At 36.5% G+C, this 11,878-nt stretch overlaps 1 protein-coding gene across 1 annotated transcript in view; it reads left to right on the top strand.

Moving 5' to 3' along the window:
- The window catches only part of LOC139977846 (uncharacterized), a 55,375-nt gene that overhangs the window by 8,925 nt on the left and 34,572 nt on the right, over positions 1-11,878 (top strand). Inside the window, exons 4-6 of the mRNA XM_071987532.1 lie at positions 5,008-5,221; positions 5,566-5,606; positions 11,172-11,255. Of these exons, the coding sequence (XP_071843633.1) occupies positions 5,008-5,221; positions 5,566-5,606; positions 11,172-11,255 (339 nt within the window). The remainder of the gene's footprint in view (positions 1-5,007; positions 5,222-5,565; positions 5,607-11,171; positions 11,256-11,878) is intronic.

Here is an 11,878-nt window from a genome sequence, read left to right as displayed (position 1 = left end):
ATAAAGTGTTATTGTACTTCACACAAAGATTAACTAATGTGTGTTGTGAGTGTGAGTTATATAACTCGACACCCACAAATAAGACGTAATGCAATTAAAGTGCGTTCAACTGCTAATCTAAGGCCAATAGTGAATGTTAATTTACGTTCATAATGTCCTGTTAATTAAAAAAAAAATGGACAGTGAGCGTTGAAATATAATGATTGTATATGATATTTAACGTTTTCCGTTATTTTAGCCTGAAAACACTGTTATATTGTACAAACGGCGTGCCACAGTAATACTACGTCAAACTTCCACCTTTAATAAACGTTTCGTATAACAATATACAAATCTTTGTCATATTCATTAATTTTGGCAAAGACAAGTGTGGTTTAAGGCTTAAAATTTCGTTAATGTTTTATATAAAAGTTGACTTGGACCCCAAGCACCAATAAGCAATAAAATAAAATAACATCGTACGAATAACAACGGTTGACAAGTTCAATCCGAATGGAAAGATGTAGAAAAGATCACAAAGAAAGGGAAATATTGACCATTTGTCACCACTGAAATATATCACAGCCTGTCAGCTGCTCCACTGGCACTATTTACTTTATATAAAGTGCTGTTCATCTTGAAGATTTATACTATTTGGGAACTGTGTGCTCTACTTTCATGTTTTCACGTAACTATATTTTAACATGGTTGTAGCTCAATGCCACAACTTAAAACTGAGTTCATTGTATTTTCACCAAAATTTCAGGGTAATGCTATTCAAGACTTGTATATAAATATGGGACCTAACACCATATGTTCAGTTCCTAAAGTAAAGAATTTAGGTGTATATCTTGATCACAATCTTACCATGGATAATCAAGTTGACTCTATCTGTAAGTCCTGTTATTGGCAGATCCGGAATATTGGCAAAATTAGAAGGTATATCTCAGATGATGCATGTAAGACTTTAATCCATGCCCTTGTGACATCAAAACTGGATTACTGCAATGCCCTGCTATATGGCCTGCCTCACAAGCTAACCGATCGCCTTCAGCGAGTTCAGAATCGCGCTGCACGGCTTGTAAGTCGCACTCGTAGACATGAGCATATTACACCTGTATTACGTGACTTACATTGGTTGCCGATTCATTGCAGGTTCAATTATAAGATTCTGTTATATACATATAAGTCACTTAATGGTTTAGCCCCTATCTACCTCTCTGAATTAATACATAAATACAAGCCTACTCGATCTCTACGCTCAGAATCCAAGTCCTTACTTACCAAACCTGTCATTAAAACTTCTACATATACGGAAACAGGCGTTTCGATTACTCATCTGCGACATTTTGGAACAGTTTATCGGAGAAAGCTAAGTGTGCCAAAAATATAGATGAATTTAAAAAACTAGTCAAAACCTTTCTATTTAGATCTGCATTCCATTAACTGTGCTTTCTATACTATATATTGTCACATTATTACAACGCATTTTCCATTTTGCGTTTATAGCGCTTTTAAAATTAAAAATTTTTCACATTTATATATATTTTAAATTTTAAGAATTTGTTTGTATCATTTTCGCTTTTACATTTGCAGTTTTTATACAATTTATTGTCAGATGGTATTTAACAAATTTTCTACCCTTTTTATACCTTACATTATCGATTTATTTATTTGTATATCATGTTTGCATGTATTTTACTGTTAAGCGCCTTAGAGCAATTTCTGATTGGATAAGGCGCTATAGAAATTTTGTATAATAATAATAATAAATAATAATGCGAAACAGTTTCTTCATGGTTATTAGAGAACATGGATCAGTGCCTGTTGGTTCGTTGGTGAAGAAGACTTTCCACAGCGCCCTTTACTCTCTGAAAGAACATTGATGTTGAATGAAATATTCTTGTAATTTGTGTTTGACACAATAATTATTTTGTCGGGAAGGTCTGTTTTCTGCTTTCACCGTAACATTTATTATCCTGTTTGATTACTCTGAAGTGATTCTCTTTTGAACATTTAGTAATAATTTAGCGGAAACTTAAAATTTCAATTTCTGAAATGTTCTTTAGAGTAAGAGGAAAGACGCTTTGCTGAAATAAAATATGTCAAAAGAATATTACCCTTCAGGATAGCAGCATTTAGTTCCACAAAATTGCAATGAATAAACACAGTTGCGCTCGTCGGTTGTAATTGTGATAGGAAATGCTGAGTTGCCACATATTATGGTTTTGTGTAATATAATTTAGTGCATTATATCATAATGGTAAATGTGATTAGTCAATTGAAGGAATAAGCACATGTCCTCGCACAAGTTGACTTATAACAAATTTTAAGTTTCATGGGGGAGGGTACAGTGGTGAACAAAACTGTATTGCGTGCTTACAAATAACGGCACTTTTTTATACGAATTTTTTTAATAAAAAAAATATATATAAATTTATCACGTAAGAGCACTTAAATTAAGAGCGCACGTTTGATTACAAATGGGATTAAAATTTGTGAAATCATGATACCAGCATTTCATTATATGACGGGCCGTTAGTCTCAAATCGTGGGGAATCGACATATATCTATTTCCTTCAACTTACACCAGTTTCTAGCAGCTTAAATTGACTTCTGCCGATTTAAATTGACATAACATCGATTTAACAAAATTAACATGGTAGATGTTGATTTAAATTGATGATATATAAAATAAGTCGGTAGACGTCGATTTAAATCGACATCTGCCAGTTTAAATAAATGATATCTCGAATTAAATCGGTAGAAGTCAATTTCCTTGGACTTATACCACCTTCCAGCAGCTTATATTGACATCTAACGGATTAATTCGACAAATCATCGATTTAACTCATGAACATATTCCAAATCCCGATAATGATTGGCATGTGAAGATACATCACGTCATTCACCTGACAAGGCGCGCGAATAATGAAATAGTTCAAAAAGTGGCCGCCATATTCATGTGCATCGATACCACGCGTATTCGTTTCACTGTACTGATGTTCCATGAAAATAGAATATTGATACCGTGAAACCGCGTCTTGGCACTTGGCTTTTTACTAAAATTTGAGAGGTACAATAGCTAGAATGGAGCTTAGGGCATATTGAAAACAACAGCAAAGGGCAATTTTTTACACCAAGAGATCAAAACCCAAGGTATTTTGAACTTGATGAAAGTTTCAAATCGAGAATAACAGACCACAATAAAGAATTAAATCACGTCAAATAGAACAAGAAAACAAAAGGAATAAAAACAAAAAAGAAAGCAAAGGGATTCACTGGAAAGAAGGATCCCTTACAGCACATTAGATGTTTGTATTTAACCATTTCCAGTGCTGTGAAAAAGCTAGCAGCATTGATGGCCGCAAACGATAATTTCCAAAAGAATAGCTAAACTTTTATTTTACCATATTATCCCAAATTGGTATTATTTAATCAAATATTGAGAGAGAATTTTTTTGTATATTTATATAACAGTTATAAATCGTCACAAGCGACCATTTTCAAAATAAAAGCTGATTTCTATGCTTTAGTCAATGTCCATCATTTACATACCTTGATCAAATATGGAGTTTTCCTATTTTTAATTTCGAAAATTCCTCCTCGGATGAACTTTAAAATGCCCGAAACACCTCTTTTCAGAAAAACCCCTGTAAACTATACCTTCTACCCCTTGAGGTTTAAATCGGGAAAATTCTAGACGTAACTTTTGATTAAATGTAGAGAAGAAGTTTTTCTTAACATCATATTATTATGGAGAGAAATGACGGGATAGTTATAACCGCGGAATATCCAGATTATTTACCATAAAGATGTAATTTTTCTTTGTAGCATAAGAAAAGATATGTCTTATTTCTAATATGAGACACGATGTACAGGTAATCTTCCAGACAGAAATATTGAAATGTTTGGGCCTTTTTATCGCCTGAAAATTGCACAATGTGAGCATTTCGAGTCTGCGATACAAACTTCTTTATATAAAGACATTCCATTCACGTGAAGGGAGTTTAGGATCATGTTTCTAAAGACATTTGTTTTATTCACATATACATTACTAATATCAGTAAGATATTTACACATTCAAGCACCAGTGGTTTTTACTGATTATTTTCATCTCATATTCAACTTAATTTACACCAAGCGACTCAGTTTAAGCGATTTTATTGCACCAATATGTTTGAAACCTTTCTTTACCAAATAGTTCGGAACCGTAGATCATGTACCGTGTCTTGCAGTGACATTGTTTATATTTCCAGTGATTGGAACTACTGCATATTTAACACCATAGCAACCGCAGTCGATCGGAAAACTCGCCATGCGGTCGTAAGTTACAAATGTTAGCCTATGTACATTTAAGTGTACACTAAATGTACACTTTGCACGTACGTATGTGCATTAAATTGGTAGTGTGTATTGTAGTGCACTACGGTCTTTCACACAACAGAGTACCATCGCCCTAGTCAGCATACCCCCCCCCCCCCCCCCAGATGTTATTGTTTGCAGAATATTTTCCTCTAGTTGACAAGAAATGAATCATATGATTTATTAGTTTGACTAAAAGCAATTCTGACACAAATTGAATTATTTCAATAATCATGCCACGAAAAATGCACGAAATGAAAACCTAAGAACTGGTCTAGAGATCATTGCGTACAACTGTAAAACCAATGCATTTTAATTAGCTATTTGATCCGATCTGTCATTGATATTTGTGGAGAAAAGAAACGAGTCCGATAAGGCTACTGAACCAATTGTCACATATATGATTACTTTTCTCGATTTCCTTCAGAGAGGTTTCTTCTCCTTTACCCTCAATTGACATCGCTTTAAGATTTTTGCACTATTATGGCAACACACACGGGGAGATATCAACCCAGTATGGCTGAACTTCCTTGGAAAATACTATTTATATTTACCTTTTGTTTGTGAAGGTAAAATACTTGTATTTAGGTAAACATTGTATACATTGGTAAACATTTGTATATTGAGGCGTTTTTTGGTGATTATTTCATTTTCCATTAACAGGGTGAAGTCATTAAGATTGGTGAATCAGAAAACCCCATACTTTCATCAGTGAAGGAGAAACATCCGAACAAATTGATGTCACATGATGAATGGAATCTCGAATGTCACTCAGCCAATAGTGAGACCCTAACAAGTAGTTCTTCTTCCTGGAAGTCAGCATCCAAGCAGAACTTAGGAGGCACGAAAGAGTGGTATATGCAACAATTAGAAGAAAGTATGTCGTATTATCTTATTTCATCTCCCTATATATTGCATGTATGGAGATGAGATATTGTAATTCACCCCACATCATAAATATGAAAAGTCTGTGTTCGCAAAGACGTAAGTGTGTGTGTGTGTGTGTGTGGGTGCGTGTGCGTGTGTGTGTGAGTAAGCAAAAAAGGGTTCAACGGTGGCGAGCTCCTCCTAGACCGTAAGTCCGATCAAGATCAAACTTAGTGGATAGGTGTCTGAAAATCTAAATTCGTTTCTAAGCTCAAAGGTCAAGAAACCTAAAAATTGCCATTTTTCATCATTGCCTATGGAAGTTGGTACGCTTATCTTTTTTTTTTTAAACAGACGAAAACCTTCGGAGAAAGTCTGACAGAGAAATCCAGGAGGTACGTGATCAACGTCTATTTAAAAAAAAAAATCAATCTTTAAATATATGTTATTATAAATTTAATCACATGCCTGGTAAAGATTTATACTAAGGAACTACCGCGTATATCATTGTTGAAATCCGACTACAAAATTGGTGCAAAAGTGCTCGACAACAGTGTTAAGCACATTCTCTACTGCGTTATTAGAGTAAATATGACTGGTTTTGATATTAAAAAGCGGTGTAAATTTGAACTCGTTATTTCTTTTATTCGATTTTATCAGACTATTGCTCTTCGTTCAATAAACACAGTGGTCTCTTCGACAACATTACCAATGTATTTCAAATCTGATATTTATATGTCAAATTTGATAAAATGTCATTGGATTGGGAAATTTAAATCAAAGAGTTTGTATGAAAACATCATAATTACAAAGAAAATGAGCATAAGGTAACCGTGCTGGTTTAATTTTCATTTCCTAAGAACTGTGATAATGATACAATACATATAATAGTATACACGTTTCTTGTTTAGTATTTAGTATGCATTTGGGATGCAGATAAAAATGACTGATATTACATACAAATATCCTTTAGTGACTTGATGATGGACTCAGAAAGCTGATGATTAAATGTGTGTCATTTAGGGACACGAAAGAATAAAAGAAGTAAGTGAGTGAGTGAGTGAGTGAGTGAGTGAGTGAGTGAGTGAGTGAGTGAGTGAGTGAGTGAGTGAGTGAGTGAGTGAGTGAGTGAGTGAGTGAGTGAGTGAGTGAGTGAGTGAGTGAGTGAGTAAGTATTTCATCCCAAAAGGGAAATTACAAGCTCGCATATGTACATATAAGACAAATACAAGATGATAAAGAGTAAAAAGACATGAGAATGACAAACATGAGAGTATCAGAGAATTAAAGTATAAAAGTTTAAAGGCGTGATGATAAAACAAATGAACACCCGGATAGATGGCAAGAACGGGAAGATAAAGCAGGCAACTAACGATTGAAACGAAAATTAAAGAGCTTAATGCACTGAGGGATAAAGGAAGATTTGTGTCGATTTGTTATTGCACTCGGAAGTCTCATCCGCCCACTGCGAGATATTATTACACTGCTGAGATTTAGAAACAATGGGTGATTCTCGTCGGCAATGATGGCGTCGAGCTTAGACTCAATAACATTATGATACATACACTCCATTGTGAGCTGGTCCCCACCCAGAATACGGTTAGCCTGTCTGATAACAGAATCAATGCGACTCTTATCATAAGCAGTCACATTACCACCCCAGCATGTCATACAATATCTCAACACGCTACAAATGACTGAGTTATAAAAAAAATAGTGAGGATACGACTGTCAATGTCAAATTTACTCATTCTACGGAGACAGTATAATCTAGGGTTTACTCTCTTCACCAAATAATCAATATATGCTCATGCCACGTCAGTTGATCATCAAAAACAGCACCAAGATATTTGTAGGATGAGACTTGTTCTACGGGATTTTCTTTAATCACAACCTCTCTCGGTTGACCCTTGACCCTTCTAAAATCAATATTCATTTCCTTTGTTTTTTTAACATTAAGTTCCAGGAAGTTCTTGTCGCAATATCCGACGAAATGATTAATTTCTTCCAGATATTCCCTCTCATCATCCTTTTTAATCAAACCGACTAAGCCTGTGTCATCTGCAAATTTAATTAAATGGCAACTATCAGACGAGGATCTCACATCCGACGTGTACAGAGTGAATAAAAATGGGGCTAGAACGGTTCCTTGTGGAGCACCAGTATTTGAGTATTGGACATCTGACATACAATTGGATGAGCTAATGTGAACATATTGAGAACGATTGGTAAGGTAGTTGAGTATCCAAAAAATGAGATCATGTGAAATATTCATATTTAACATCTTGCCGGCCAAAACATGAGGTTGAATTGTGTTAAACGCAGATGAAAAATCAAAGAACATAATTCTGGCAGAATGACCTGATTTAGAATGTTCAAGGTGGGAATACAATTTCTCCAAGCAATTTAAGACCGCGTCCTCTGTATTGCGATGGGCCCTATAAGCATATTGTTGAGGATCGAGGTAGTCATCGACTAACGGCTTTATGTGCCGCAGAACAATTCGTTCACACGACTTCATCAGGACAGAAGTAAGGGCCACAGGCCGAAGGTCATTCGTGCAGGATATGACAGCCTTTTGGCTACTGCAATAATACAACGTTTCCATGATACGGGTATTGTTTTTGTACAGAATGAAAAATTAAAAATGTGAGTAAAAATGTCGGCAAGTTGATTGGCACAGGTTTTCAATACCCGTGGTTTCAGTTGGTCTGGGCCGGCAGCTTTACATGCATTTAAACGAGAAAATTCCCGATAAACTTCGCCCCTGGTGACACATAAAAAAGGGTTTTTCCCCAACACAGTCGTCTAATGACTCTCTGAGAAGATCAGCCTGTGTAGAAAAGTCATGACAATCAAATCTGTTGTAAAAATCATTCAATGCGTTAGCGTAATCAATAGAGGTATCAGGCAAATATGATTTATGATTGTTAACCATGTACCCACTCATCAAACGGATTCCCTCCCAGACTTCTTTCATATTATTATCAGTAAATCGGTTTTCAATCTTACGCTTGTAAATAGCTTTCTCCTTTCTAATACAGTCTTTCAGTTCTTTCTGGACTGCTTTCAGTTCAACTCTGTCCCCTCTGCCAAAGATGCCTTTCTCCCTGTCGATCACTGATTTGACTGTGCTGGTAATCCACGGTTTATTGTTTGGATACACCTTCACTTGCTTTGTAGGGACCGAGCAGTCTACGCAGATGTTCACGTACCCGGTAATCGCATCTGTTAGTTCATCGATGTCAGTTGATGAACGGATAAACATGTCCCAATCTGTCGTATCCAGGGTCGATTGTAGCTGGTCGAGTGACTCCTGGCTCCACTGTTGGACTGTAATCACAGCGGGCTTCTGCCTTAGGACGATTGGTCGATACCGGAGATAAAGGATTACCAGGTTGTGATCCGATTCTCCAAGGGGGGAGGTCGATACTGCATTGTAAGCGTCTTTAACGTTCGAATAGCACAGATCCAGGGTAGCCTCTTCACGAGTGGGGCAGTTCACATGTTGATAGTAATGTACGCTGGTGTTCTTCAAGTTGGTATGATTAAAATCCCCATCAATAACGATAAATGCATAGGGGTGGGCAATCTCCAAGTCCTGTATGACCGTGCTTAGTTCCTTTGCAGCCTCTCTGGCAACATTTCGATTGGGGATATAAACAGTTAGATGAATGACATGTAATAATTCCCGGGGTAGATAGTACGGTCTAAGGCAGGGTTGTCCAACCTTTTGCAGAGGAGGGCCACATGGAATGATTATGATGAAGGAGGGGGCCGCATGAACCCTGCGCTCGATTTTTCGATTTCTTGCCCGAAGCCCAAGGCAACAAAATTTGAACACTGCGCGCGGAGCGCACTGATTTATTTCCTTCCTGATAAAACATGAATAAAGTCCAGCCGCCCCCCCCCCCCCTCCGCTGAGAGAGTGTCACACAAACTGACCTGCATGCAGTTTTTTGGACCCAGGAGGTTCGAATGATTGATTATATAGCTTAAAACTGTTATCAATAAATCTGCTCACTAAAATTTCGCACCGTACAGCATCTCTGGCGGGCCGGACGCAACCCTGCGGCGGGCCGGACTGTGGCCCGCGGGCCGTAGGTTGGACAACCCTGGTCTAAGGCCAACAGTCAGAATCTCGACATTTGGGGAGCAAAAATGGCCCTTTAAAATTGCATTGTTAGGATGGCACCAGCGATTGTTAACATAAAGACATACCCCTCCTCCTTTTTGTTTCGCGGCCAAGTCCAGATTACGATCACCCCTCAGTAGTTTGAATCCATCTATGTCCATGGATTCGTCTGTAATGTTATCGTTAAGCCATGTCTCAGTAAATGACATGAGACTGATATCTCTGAATTCCTGGAAGTAACGTGCATTGGCCTGTAGTTCGTCGATTTTATTGTTTAGCGATCGAACATTCCCCATGATGATAGATGGTAAAAATGCAACCCTTGCAACGTTTCTGTCTTTTCTTGATTCCACCCGCATTGCCCCTTCGTCGTTTCCGCATTTCTATCGGTAGTGAGTGCATCCAGTTGTGTGTAGGCTGATCGAGCCTAGACTGTAGGCTACATACTTGTGTCCGAGTCATAACGGATCGGTGAGTTCAGTCGATCAAAAACCTCGTGATTCTGGAAGAGATAAGATCAATATAAGAAGTGAACGTTCTCAACAGAAATGGTTGATTATGTAGAACCTGCTGGATATAGAGACGGCTTGGGTGGGGGGGGGGGCAAGAAAAGATATCCCGTCAATCCGAGGAATCACTTACACCTTGTTTGAATCATTGTGTGGTAATGATAAATAATGTCTAAAAAGCACCAATTGACGTAAAAGTATGTGTATCTCGTAAGATGGTTGCAGAGATGAAAAATGACGAATAAGAAAAAAATGTAAAACAGCAACTACAAAAAGGGAATGAAAATATATCTCTCGAACAGACAATATCTTTATCAGAGGTGAGTCTGGCGAGGGTAGATTACACACGAACCTGATACAAAATTGAGCATGAAGATTTAAACGTTTGTTAAGACTTCCAAAATATTCAATGTCGATGTAAATGTATCAAACAAACTAGATAACATTTAGCAACATCAACGAAATATCAACTATGCGATATGTTCGAGTATGACATAGTACTGGCCTATTAGATATACCCTTACTTATTGACCGATTATTAAAGACGTTGGCAGAGAAGAAAGAGCTTTGTAAACTGAGGTTTCCTTTCTTGCATAGTGTGGTTGAAGCTCTACGAGAAAACAGCAGATTAAACCTTACTATAGAGGAATGCATGTGGATATTTCGATTGCCATTGAAAGGATGAAACTCGTCTTGCTTCCTGCAATGATCGCATTATTGTGTAGTTATTTTTTTCATGTACACCAGTCGTGTTAAACTTGTATTTATACTCTGTCACGATGTCCTACAAAAAATGTATTATATTTGCAGGTTTAAGTTGTAGTCAAGAAGGTATTATAGCAGTTTAGTCGATAATATGTGTAATAAATAAATAAAGTGTATAACCTGATTAACTTGTTAAATATATTAATATGACATAAACATAAACATTCCTAGAAATTGATTATAATAGGTAGAATAGATATTTAATTTTATTTACGGAACGGAATGTGAAGATTCGACACAAAGATTGACCATATATTCTAAGCGAATACGTAAGCTTGTTGTTAACAACTAGGCAGAGACTGCCCAGGATGAGTCAGAAAGGACGGAAGTTAAACTAGACGAAAAGATAGAAGAACTGAATATAGGTTTTTTTTAGAAGAGTGAAACAATGTTAAAGAACAGGAAGCGTTTTTATCATCGAGGTATGTGTACCGACAAGAAATAATGAGATTGATCAAGAGGAATCGGATGCTATTTTCACGTTGCGTTTGGAAATCACTCTGTTACTATTATTGCACCTCGTTTTCTTTCATTCTTGTTATTTGTTGCAGTTAAACAAAAAATTAGAAGAACTAGAGGTTAGGAGTAAGGAAACCGGAAGTAAAAAGAAGAACCTGGAATTCAGTTTGTATAAAGTATGGAACATTCAATTCGTAATACATTCAGCTCATTATGAAATTACTGTCACATAATTTGTTGTCTCTTGTTAATATATAATTTATGCAGGAACATCTAGAACAGAAGTAGAAAGAAACTTTTGTTCTGCAGAGCGCACTAAATAAAGTCTGTTTATAAATGTTCGTCTGAATTCTATCAAGGTCAAACGATATTAGCAAAATATCGCAATATCAATAAATTAAGTGTTAAAGAGTTTAGGTTCACTTCCGTAGAATTTGCCTTCGAATTTGTAATATCAACTCGTGGTAAATCATTTATTGCTTTAGTTTCGGATAACATTGTAATATATATGTAATTACAAATAGTCATATGTAATTGTCTCTGATAAATAACTTCTTTCAAATATCAAGGAAAGAATAAGAAGAATAGAGAGAATTGCAAAATTCATAGAAAATGACACTTTACATTGGCGTTGCTGCAGCAGTCAGTGAAAAAATATCGCAAACTAAAGTAGACACAATTTATCAAAATATATTTGTGTAGGCGATGCTTTTGAATATATTGCATAAATACACGTTGGACTGTTGAAAACGCATTGATAAAAACTTAGTAAGAGGCGGGACATTTAAGTAATGAAATG

The sequence above is a fragment of the Apostichopus japonicus genome, chromosome 12, assembly GCF_037975245.1.
Source record: "Apostichopus japonicus isolate 1M-3 chromosome 12, ASM3797524v1, whole genome shotgun sequence".
NCBI lineage: Eukaryota > Metazoa > Echinodermata > Holothuroidea > Aspidochirotida > Stichopodidae > Apostichopus > Apostichopus japonicus.
This window is presented reverse-complemented; position numbering and strand designations above follow the sequence as displayed.